The sequence below is a fragment of the Myxine glutinosa genome, chromosome 1, assembly GCF_964187855.1.
Source record: "Myxine glutinosa chromosome 1, kmMyxGlut1.1, whole genome shotgun sequence".
In the NCBI taxonomy this organism is placed as follows: domain Eukaryota; kingdom Metazoa; phylum Chordata; class Myxini; order Myxiniformes; family Myxinidae; genus Myxine; species Myxine glutinosa.
Window position 1 is genome coordinate 170395188 of NC_136261.1, and position 12527 is coordinate 170407714.

General features: G+C 44.9%; 1 protein-coding gene across 1 annotated transcript in view; it reads right to left on the minus strand.

Annotated features, from left to right (window-relative positions):
* LOC137413484 (uncharacterized) overlaps positions 1-12527 on the minus strand; it is a 174415-nt gene that overhangs the window by 120376 nt on the left and 41512 nt on the right. The window contains exons 9-10 of the mRNA XM_078779919.1: positions 3096-3178; positions 435-526 (exon numbers count right to left, since the gene is read on the minus strand). Of these exons, the coding sequence (XP_078636045.1) occupies positions 435-526; positions 3096-3178 (175 nt within the window). The remainder of the gene's footprint in view (positions 1-434; positions 527-3095; positions 3179-12527) is intronic.

Here is a 12527-nt window from a genome sequence, read left to right on the forward strand (position 1 = left end):
AATGAACTTTTGGTTCTAAGTCATCTTGAAAAGCAAGTTCACCCCCACAAAAAAAATTCCATATTAAATGCCAAGTCTGTGTGTGTGTGTGTGTATATATATGTATATGTATATGTATATGTATATGTGTGTGTGTGTGTATGTATATATATATATATATATATATATATATATATATATATATATATATATATATATATATATAGAAGGCCTGTGTTGGCGAAAGTTTGTCTGAAAATTAAAGATCGATCGTCTTGAAGCTACGACGCCACTTATTTAATTTCTTCCGTATATTTATTTAATGCAAATGAGGCACCCTGCTCGTGTTGTGGAGTTTCTGCTATTTCTCACAGTTATATATATATAGTGTATATATATTTGCTATCATTGAAATATTTCGTAATCACATCATCTCCACGTTCATCAAAACTTACAAATGTGACGTCGCCTCAGTACACACATCCACAGCTCCTTTCAAATCCTTCTTCATTACTTTTTCACGTGCCCTCCGGCAAAATGTTCTTAACTGCAAATAAGTACAAACATTCATGAATTAAAGTTTAAATTATGATACAGTCACCTCACTGTTGTATGAGCCAATATGGTATCCAATTGCTTTTCTAAATAACAAAACAAAGACAAGAAATAATTTTGGTCCGTATTAATTGAACATTGAACAAGTGGGACCTTGTGCTGGAGTGACTCACTCGAAATGCATTACTGCGTATAGAGCAGAAAAGTCCCTTCTGCACTGGAAGTTGGTCAACAGAAAGAGAAAAATGCAGAGCATGCTTTCTTGTGCTATTACATCAAATTAAACATGGATATCGAAAAAAAAATTTATGTCCTTTGGAATTTGCACAAAAAATGCTACCCACCCTTTAAGTCAAGCCAATATGTGGCCTGCAAAGCAGTGCTTTTGTAAGTGTTCACAGAGAACTGCAGTGACACATGCAGCAGTAACATTCTGCATTTCTACCACCAGAAAAAAATAAAACAACAACAACAAAAAAAACAGTACAAAGCATTTAACAATGCAGCGAGCCTCACCCAGGTAATTGCACAAGGTATAAAATAAACTTATGGTTAAATTAGACATAACATGTTGGGGTCCTAACACCACGGGCTCAACTCGCCAGGTATATACGACTAAAGTCGCCCGAGCATGCTAGTCCAGACGGTGGTTTGAGGTGCACTGCTAATGCTGCCAACGTCAACTTCAAACACATTTTTCTGTGACAACAGATCCTGCAAAAAATCTGTGCATTCTTCACTTTTTTTGAATAAAATAGACAACTTTGTTCCAATTTCATTATTAAACAAGAAAGCATCCCAAAATGCAAGGCCCATCCACATCTGCTTTGTAATCAAACTAAACTTGAAAAAAACAACAGCTAGAGAAAAAATGTTTAAAATATTAATTTATCTTCTCCATATTCTCCTAATAAAGTTTTGTTGAAAATTTGATGACAAAAGCTCAAATGGTAAAAATGTTACGGCTTGGACAGACAGAAAGACAACCAAACAAGCTGTCATAGACCAGTACTTGCAAAATCAGATGCTCCGATCTTGACCTTTTGACCTAATAAAACAATAGGCTTGTATATTTTGATTGGTGAACCAATTCAGCGATCCAATATGTGAATTAGGTTCCAAATGTCAAGTCAATTGGATGAGAATTGACGATTTTATCTGACCTCAACCTTTTGATCTCAAACAGTAGGCTTCAGTGACCCAATATGCACACATTGTTCAAATTTCTAGTCAATCAGATGAAAATTGATTTTTTTTTTTACCTTGATGTTTTGACCTCAAACAATAGGCTTCATTAACCAAATATGAAAACTGTTCAAATTCAAGTCACTCAGATGAAAACTGACGACTTTGTGACCTTTGATCCTTTCACGTCAAAAACAATAGGCTTCTCGCTGTTGATTGGTGAACCAATTCAACGACCCAGTATGCAAAATCTGTTCATATATCAAGTCAATCAGATGAATTTTGAGGATTGAGACCTTGATCTTTTCACCTCAGAAGCAATAGGCTTCAGTGATTCAACATGCAAACCCTGTTCAAATTTCAAGTCCATCAGATAAAAATTGACGATTGTATGTTAAGTTGTCATTTTGACCTTAAAACGAACAGGTTTCAGCACCAGAACATGGAAATCTTGTTCAAATTTCAAGTCAATTGGATGGAAATTGCCGATGTTATGCAACTCTGACCTTTGACCCTATCACCTCAAAGAATAGGCTTCTAGGTTTTGATTGGAGAACCAATTCAGTGACCCAATATGCAAATTCTGTTCACATTTCAATCAATCAAATGAAAATTGAGAATTTGACCTTTGACCTCTTGACACAATTATGAACGAGTTTTCGCATAATAACGGTTTGTTGAAAATTTTATGACAAAAGCTGAATGAGGAAAAATGTTGTGGGACAGACAGACGCACAGACAGAAGTGATTGTAAAACCATCTCCCACTGTGTGGGAGGATGAGCTAAAAATAACAGCAAATGTTTAAACTGTAGTGTAGTCAGAGTATACAGATGACATTAATTCTCAGAATGAACGATTTCCATATTAAAATTGATCTGCATGCATGCAGACCCACACAATCACTTGCACAGACCAATGACAATAGCCTCTAATCAGGTAGAGAACATGCTCGGCTAACAAACTCAGTACTGAGCCTTTGGCATCATCACATATGGTTTTGGGAGGTTCAGTGTGCAAATCAAGTGGATTATACTTGACGGTAGTGAGACTATATAGCTGCACAATACCACAATAATCTGTTATGCACTGATGTTTAACAGGTATTCGCACAAATTATGGCCATACTTGCTGTCAAAAGTGACAATATTGTATACTATGGGGTATGGGCTATTGCAAGAAGTATCTGTGCTGGCAAAATACCAGAAAGTATTGAGATGGGAAAAAATATTGTGAAAGCACAGAATGGAAGTCAATGGGGGTGTTGAGGGGTTGGGTTCAAGAAAAAATTATAAAATTTGAGCAATGACATAAGTCAAAACAAGAATGAATACATATGCTATAAATGAAGGACCTGCATTGCTGCAGAATTCATACCGCATCATTGTTGACATCTGCAATCTTTAGATCTTTGGAAAGGTCTTGACCGTGCAGAAATAGCTGGGTGAATGTATCTGCCACTTCATTGATTTATGTCAAGAAGAGATGGGAGAAGGGAGGGGTGTAGAACCAGAAAAGAGAAAAAGACAATAATAATTTTTTTTCTAGAAGCAAAAACCATCACTAAAAATTACAGGCAAGAAGAATAAACCGTATCTCCAGTTCCGGGGTTGATCATGCTGCACTTGTATATATATTTTTTTTTTCTTTTTTTTTTTCTGTTTGAGCTCTCAAGTCAAGGAGCTTATTGAGTGGTATTTAAACATTGGGTTGACTTCTCAAAGAAGAAGAACAAGAACAAGAACCACCTTCAGAGGCGATTTTTACCCACAGAGCAGGGGTTGGCCTTTTTTGGGCACCATGGTCCCCTTTTTTTGAAGCAATGTTTTATGGCCGGATGCCCTTCCTGCCGCCAACCATGTTAGTCGCCTCTTGCAACACACAGGGAATTAACAGTGAACTGGTTCTCAATTTGCCGACCTTGGAAGGATGACAGGCTGAGTCAACCCCCCTGGCGTTAATTCAGCGATCGACCGGGATTCAAACCCAGGATCCGAGAATCCCAAGCCGGCACCCTACCCGCAAAGCCAGCACCAGGCTGTTGACTGTTCATGTGTTGCCTTCTCAAAGATTACAAAATATTTGTAGACAAGTTTCGATTAGTTTGTCGTAGAAGCGATGGAACACAAGGTACATGTAGAATAGTGTGGATCAACAGAATGTGAGATAGCAAGGGGAATCTTCAAGAGGACATGCAAGACAGTTTGTATGTTGAATTTCACATTGCCAGACCCCTTCAGTCTATGAAATACCTTCTTGAAAAGTTGAAAAATATCTTTATGGAAAACAATTACCAAATTTATGCTTTCTTTAAATAGTAGTTTTTTTCTACAATTTCAACACTATTTCTACAATTGGAGATTTGCGCATGCGCAAGATTGGAGGTCAAGTTCTTTCGAAGCTGTCCATGCGCTCACGCTTTCGAAGTTAAGCAATTTTTTCACAATTGTGTTTTTGTCGTAACTGTATCTATCTTTCGGTGTGTGTTCTTATGGTGTGTCTTTAGTAGGATTCTCAGTGTTGGTTTTTCATACCTGCATACAAAATCGTCGGTTAATTCGTGTCGCGTATTCTGAGGCCTAGTAGGCTTCCGTGTCCAACCTTGAGGCTTTGTTTTTCTCTCAGCGGTTCGTCGATTGCGCTGCAATTACTTCCGTTCCCTGTTTTTTGTCCCAGTCTTTCACCCCATACTTCCTTGTTAAAAATCTCAACTCAAAAAAAAAAAATCCTTCTCTGCTCTTATTCGTTTATTCGTTGTTCTTATTTGTTCGTTCGTTCTTCGACCACGTTGTTCGTGATCACGTGATCACGTTGTTAAAAATGTTTAAACTTTCCCCTGAAGAACTGTATTCTGTCGTATATTATAACACCTTTTTCTTCTTTTATAAAGGATGCTTTCGACTTGCTCACCAAATCTATTCATTCCAAAAAAAAATTCCATCTCTTACAGTTTCTCTTTTCAACATTCCCGAAACTCTCCTGCACTCCACCCTCCTTCAGCGTCCTCAAACGTATTTTTGACTCGAAGGTCTCAAGAAACTCATTTTGCAAAAAATGTTCGTTTCCCATTAATCGTAAACTTTTCAAAATCCAATCTCACCCCTCCCCTCCAAATCCTCCCCATCACCTCTCCCCTCCAAAACTTCCCCATCACCCTTCCCCTCCAAATCTACCCCCTTGCCCCTCCCCTCCAAATCTTCCCCATCACCCATCTCTTTCAAATATTCCCCCTTGCCCCTCCTCTCCAAATCTTCCCCATCACCCATCCCTTTCAAATCTTCCCCCTTGCCCCTCCCCTCCAAATCTTCCCCATCACCCCTTCCCTCCAAAACTTCCCCATCAACCCTCCCCTCCAAAACTTCCCCATCACCCCTCCCCTCCAAATCTACCCCCTTTCCCCTCCCCTCCAAATCTTCCCCATCACCCGTCTCTTTCAAATATTCCCCCTTGCCCCTCCCCTCCAAATCTTCCCCATCACCCATCCCTTTCAAATCTTCCCCCTTGCCCCTCCCCTCCAAATCTTTCCCATCACCCCTTCCATCCAAAACTTCCCCATCACACCTCCCCTCCAAATCTACCCCCTTGCCCCTCCCCTCCAAATCTTCCCCATCACCCGTCTCTTTCAAATCTTCCCCCTTGCCCCTCTCCTCCAAATCTTCCCCATCACCCATCCCTTTCAAATCTCCCCCCTTGCCCCTTCCCTCCTAAACTCCCCCCACACCCCTCCCCTCCGAGACTCTCCCTCGCTCCTCCCCTCCTAGACTCCCCTCTCACCCCTCCTCCTCAAAGCGTCCTCCCCGCTTCTTCCCCCTTCCAACTTTCACCTTCATCTCCCCCAACCTTCTGCCTCGCTCTTCCCCCTCCTCAAATAACACCTCACTGTGCCTCACCCAGTCACCATCAAACCTTTTGTCCACCCCATTCTTCCCTTTCTCCAAGCTATTCTGAAATCTCTGACACACCTTCAACAGCTCTCCCTACCTCTTCCTCCTCTTCCACATCTTACCCGACCCCTCCCCCGGCCACCCGTTATGTATCCGATGCTCCCCCTTCTTCGTCATTAACGGTATGGACCTCAAACATCCGGGGCCTTCGCTCAAACTTGACTGATCTCTCCATACAGGTTGCTTCTGACAAAACAGACGTGATCTGCTTAACAGAAACTTTCCTCCTTCATGATGTCTCTGATTCCTTGGTATCTCTCCCAGGTTGCTCCCTCCTCCGGTATGATAGACCTGAGCCTCGTCCTGGAGGTGGGGTTGCTATCTTTATAAAAAAACTCTTCCTCACTCGCCCTGCACTGCCCTCTCTCCACCTCACCCCCAGGAATACCTTTGGCTATGACTGCCCCTTCGCTCCCACCTTTGTTCATATGTGTGTTGTACCATCCACCAAACAGTGATGACTCCATCCACATCTCGGTCTGATAATATGGACCAACTTCTATCTACCCATCCCAACTCTCTCTTCCTTATATGTGGTGATTTCAATTGTCACCATGCCAGTTGGCTGGGTGTGGGTACCTCTCTCACCAGCCATGGCTCTTCAGCAAAGGACTTCTGCGACTCACTGGGACTGACACAATCTGTCAATTTCCCGACCCGGATCTCAGTCAACGGAGCATCTTCTCTTCTGGACTTGGTTATGACTAACTTCCCTGAAAATGCCTGCTGCTCTTCTTCTGCTCCAATCGGCTCATGTGATCATGTGCTTGTTAAAGTGGACATCTCTCTGACCATTCTCAGAGAGCCTCCTCAGCGTCGACGAGTCTGGCATTTCACTCAGGCCAACTGGCACGGTCTTCAAGCAGCCATCAATCATCTGGACTGGTCCCCCATCTCTACTGCCTCTGACATCAACTCATCCTGGGAATTCTTCCAAAGTAAATTGCTCTCTCTCATGCACAGATTTATCCCATCTCGTCTTCAGTTGTCATACCCTTCCTCCCGTCCATGGTACACGGAATCTTGGGGTGAGGCTGTTGCCCAGAAACAACTTGCTTTCGTCTCATGGAAAGCAAATCCAACGGAAGGAAATCTCATTTCCTTTCACAAAGCCCGAAACAAGTGTGTGTCCACCCTCAGGAGAGCCAGGAAACAATATCTCTCCGTTCTCAAGACCGAACTCTCTTATCTGTCTCCCTCTTCCAAATCCTGGTGGTGTCTGGTCAAATCTGTTTCTGGCGTTTGTTCCCCCTCCATCCCCTCACTCACCTCAAACGGCTCAAACGGCTACACGGCCGACTCCGCACGTGAAAAAGCTGAATGCCTCAACTCTGTGTTTGCCTCTAAATATTGTGTCCCAAACCCATCCCTCTCTGCACCCACCGTACCCAGCTGCTCCTGGACTCTGTGTCCTTTCCTCCTGACAAGGTTGAAAAGTTTCTGTCAACCCTCGACTCTGATTCTGCAACTGGACCTGACGGCATCAGCCCACGGGTCCTAAAATCCTGTTCTTCCGCTCTTTCACTCCCTCTCTCTGTTCTCTTCACCCTCTCTTTTGCTCAAGGTCATCTGCCATCTGCTTGGAAATCAGCCAACATCACCGCTTTGCACAAAAAAGGTGCAAAAACAGATGCTAGCAACTACAGACCAATCAGCCTTCTCCCAATTATCAGCAAAGTCATGGAATCCATCACTGCTTCAGATATGAAATCTTTCCTCTTCTCCAATGGCTTGATCTCTGATCATCAATTTGGTTTCAGACCTGGTCACTCTACTCTGGACATGCTGCTTCTGCTTTCTCAACAATGGATGGAGGTCCTCAATGCCAAACAGGAAAATAGAGCTATCTCCCTTGACATATCACGTGCCTTCGATACGGTCTGGCACCCCGCTCTGCTCACCAAACTCTCCTCCTTTGGTATCCATGGAAATCTCCACGCATGGCTGGCAGACGTCCTCTCCAGTCGTAGTCAACGTGTGGCCCTGAATGGGTTTCTCTCATCTCCTCTTCCTGTTCAGGCTGGAGTTCCCCAAGGCAGTGTTCTGGGCCCTGTGCTTTTTCTTGTCTTCATCAATGATCTCTCTGACTCTCTTGAAAATCCTTTCTATCTCTTTGCTGAGGAAGCTACTCTCTGTCGCTCCATTCCTCATCCCTCAGATCGGCAGTCTGCAGCCTCCTCTCTCTCTGCAGACCTGGACAAAATCACAGACTGGGCAAACAAGTGGAACATGTCTTTCAATCCTGACAAATCTCACACTCTTACGATGTCTCTCTGAAAAGACCGACTGGACAACCCTCCCATCCACTTTCTGAATAATCCTCTCCATGAAGTTCTGTCACTCAAGCTTTTGGGTCTCACTATCTGCCATGATCTTTCCTGGGAAAACCACATTTCAAATCTGGCCTCCAAAGCCAGTCGCCGACTGGGCATCCTCCGTCGTGCGAAGTCCTTCCTTGGCACACATGAGCTCCTCACCACATACAAGGCTTTCATCCGCAGCTCAATGGAATACTGCTCTCCCCTCTGGGCTGGTGCTCCTGCCTCACACCTACCTCGTCTTCACGCTGTTGAAACCAAAGCGTTCAGAATCATTGAAATCTCCCACGATGAAGCTAACTCCAAGGGCCTTTCACTCACTCACCGCAGGCAGGTTGGTGGTCTTTCCGTCTTCTACCGACTCCTGTCTGGCCTTGCCCCCCCCCCCCCCCCAGCTCTCTCTGGGCTCTGTCCCCCAAATATTCCTACAGGTCACACAAGATCTGCCTGCAACCCTCTTATGGTTAAACTGCCAAAATCAAGACTCTCTGCTCAACTTCACTCCTTCATTCCTCTTTTCTCCCACCTATGGAACAAACTCCCTCACTCTCTTCAATCCCACTCCACCCTCCAGGTCTTTAAAACAGCTGTTCACCACCATCTCTTATCTTCCCCCATCCAAAACCCTGATCTTTTCTACCCCCGCTAATTTCACCCCAAATCCACTTTTTTGAAGTACCAACTTCTGTCCGGGAGGTCCTTGGTGTCCTTGTGTTTTATACTTCTCCCCTCCCCCCCCCCCCCCCTTCCCGCGCCTCCTCCCCCCGGGCCTTGGGGGCACTGCCTAAAGGTATTTTAAACCAATTTGAATGGTTGCTCGAAGACAGCACAGCATGTAGAATCATATTAACATAATCATAAGACTTTAAGAAGTCTGATTAATGAGAGTGTGATGATTTATGGGAGCGAGACATGGGTAATGAACGTAAAGCAGCAACGAAGGCTGGAAAGGGTGGAAATACGAATGGTTCGGTGGATGTGTGGAGTATCTTTGAGAGAGAGGAAGACAAATGATGAATTGCGAAAGATGATGGGAATAGAGCCTGTGATGGATGCTGTGAAGAGAAACAGTTTGAGATGGTTTGGTCATGTGTTGAAGAAGGATGAAAGTGACTGGTTGAGAAGAGTGATGGAGAAGAGTGATGGAAATGAATGTAGAAGGAAGTAGAGGACGGGGAAGACCAGGAAAGACTTGGCTAAAGATAGTGGAAGAAGAAATGCGGGCAAGGGGGTTAACAAGGGGAGATGCAGAAAATAGGGCAAAATGGAGAAGATTGTCATGGGGACCACAAGGATAACCCCCGCTCCAGCAGGGAAAATGGCCTTAAAATGCATGTTGTTGTCTGTCTGGTCGTCAAAAAATTGAAAATCCTTCTAAACAGGAAACTTACTCTTTTTAATAAGGATGACATAAAGGACGCAAACACCAGGCACGAATAACTAATGTAATGTGATAAATAAGGTTGTGTATAATTTTTTTTTTTTTTTTTTTTTTTGTATACTGAATCGAGGCTCGTGAAAGAGCTAACATTTACTTCACAAACAAATCAACCAGACAAACAAAATATATAAAAAGAGGGAGCGGAAGACAAGATGGGGAGAGATGGGGAAGCACACAAACACAACATTTGAGAGCAGGGAGATGTGTGGAAGGGAGAGGGCTTGGGGGGACGAGGCGTGGGAAGGAGAAGTATAAAACACAAGGACACCAAGGACTTCCAGGACAGAAGTTGGCATTTCAAAAAAGTGGAATTGGGGTGAAATTAGTGGGGCTAGAAAAGATCAAGGTTTTGGATGGGGGAAGATAAGAGATGGTGGTGAACAGCTGTTTTTAAGACCTGGAGGGTGGAGTGGGATTGAAGAGAGTGAGGGAGTTTGCTCCACAGGCGGGAGAAAAGAGGAATGAAGGAGTGAAGGTGAGCAGAGAGTCTTGATTTTGGCAGTTTATCCATAAGAGGGTTGCAGGCAGATCTTGTGCGACCTGTAGGAATATTTGCGGGACAGAGCCCAGAGAGCTGGGGGGGCAAGGCCAGATAGGAGTCGGTAGAAGACGGAAAGACCACCAACCTGCCTGCGGTGAGTGAGTGAGAGGCCCTTGGAGTTAGCTTCATCGCGGGAGATTCCAATGATTCTGAATGCTTTGGTTTCAACAGCGTGAAGACGAGCTAGGTGTGAGGCAGGAGCACCAGTCCAGAGGGGAGAGCAGTATTCCATTGAGCTGCAGATGAAAGCCTTGTATGTGGTGAGGAGCTCAGGTGTGCCAAGGAAGGACTTCGCACGACGGAGGATGCCCAGTCGGCGACTGGCTTTGGAGGCCAGATTTGAAATGTGGTTTTCCCAGGAAAGATCATGGCAGATAGTGAGACCCAAAAGCTTGAGTGACAGAACTTCTTGGAGAGGATTATTCAGAAAGTGGATGGGAGGGTTGTCCAGTCGGTCTTTTCGGAGAGACATCGTAAGAGTGTGAGATTTGTCAGGATTGAAAGACATGTTCCACTTGTTTGCCCAGTCTGTGATTTTGTCCAGATCTGCAGAGAGTGAGGAGGCTGCAGACTGCCGATCTGAGGGATGAAGCATGGAGCGACAGAGAGTAGAGTCATCAGCAAAGAGACAGAGAGGATTTTCAAGAGAGTCAGAGAGATCATTGATGAAGACTAGAAAAAGCACAAGGCCCAGAACACTGCCTTGGGGAACTCCAGCCTGAACAGGAAGAGGAGATGAGAGAAACCCATTCAGGGCCACACGTTGACTACGACGAGAGAGGAAGTCCGCCAGCCATGCGTGGAGATTTCCATGGATACCAAAAGAGGAGAGTTTGGTGAGCAGAGCGGGGTGCCAGACCGTATCGAAGGCACGTGATATGTCAAGGGAGACTGCTCTAATTTCCTGTTTGGCATTGAGGACCTCCATCCATTGTTGAGAAAGCAGAAGCAGCATGTCCAGAGTAGAGTGTCCAGGTCTGAAACCAAATTGATGATCAGAGATCAAGCCATTGGAGAAGAGGAAAGATTTCATATCTGAAGCAATGATGGATTCCATGACATTGCTGATAATTGGGAGAAGGCTGATTGGTCTGTAGTTGCTGGGATCTGTTTTTGCACCTTTTTTGTGCAAAGCGGTGATGTTGGCAGATTTCCAAGCAGATGGAAGATGACCTTGAGCAAAAGAGAGGGTGAAGAGAACAGAGAGAGGGAGTGAAAGAGCGGAAGAACAGGATTTTAGGACACGTGGGCTGATGCCGTCAGGTCCAGTTGCAGAATCAGAGTCGAGGGTTGACAGAAACTTTTCCACCTTGTCAGGAGGAAAGGACACAGAGTCCAGGAGCAGCTGGGTATGACTGGGTACGGTGGGTACAGAGAGGGATGGGTTTGGGACACAAGATTTAGAGGCAAACACAGAGTTGAGGCATTCAGCCTTTTCACGTGCGGAGTCAGCCGTGTGGCCATTTGAGGTGAGGGAGGGGATGGAGGGGGAACAAACACCAGAAACAGATTTGACCAGACGCCACCAGGATTTGGAAGAGGGAGACAGATAAGAGTTCGGTCCTGAGAACGGAGAGATATTGTTTCCTGGCTCTCCTGAGGGTGGACACACACTTGTTTCGGGCTTTGTGAAAGGAAATGAGATTTCCTTCCGTTGGATTTGCTTTCCATGAGACGAAAGCAAGTTGTTTCTGGGCAACAGCCTCACCCCAAGATTCCGTGTACCATGGACGGGAGGAAGGGTATGACCCTTCCGGGGATAAATCTGTGCATGAGAGAGAGCAATTTACTTTGGAAGAATTCCCAGGGTGAGTTGATGTCAGAGGCGGTAGAGATGGGAGACCAGTCCAGATGATTGATGGCTGCTTGAAGACCGTGCCAGTTGGCCTGATTGAAATGCCAGACTTGTCGACGCTGAGGAGGCTCTCTGAGAATGGTCAGAGAGATGTCCACTTTAACAAGCACATGATCAGAAGAGCCGATTGGAGCAGAAGAAGAGCAGCAGACATTTTCAGGGAAGTTAGTCATAACCAAGTCCAGAAGAGAAGATGCTCCGTTGACTGAGATCCGGGTCGGGAAATTGACAGATTGTGTCAGTCCCAGTGAGTCACAGAAGTCCTTTGCTGAAGAGCCATGGCTGGTGAGAGAGGTACCCACACCCAGCCAACTGGCATGGTGACAGTTGAAATCACCACATATGAGGAAGAGAGAGTTGGGATGGGTAGATAGAAGTTGGTCCATATTATCAGACAGCGAGATGTAGATGGAGTCATCACTGTTTGGTGGACGGTACAACACACATATGAACAAAAGGTGGGAGCTAAGGGGAAGCCATAGCCAAAGGTATTCCCGGGGGTGAGGTGGAGAGAGGGCAGTGCAGGGCGAGTGAGGAAGACAGTTTTTTATAAAGATAGCAACCCCACCTCCAGGACGAGGCTCAGGTCTATCATACCGGAAGAGGGAGTAACCTGGGAGAGATACCAAGGAATCAGAGACATCATGAAGGAGGAAAGTTTCTGTTAAGCAGATCACGTATGGTTTGTCAGAAGCAACCTGCATGGAGAG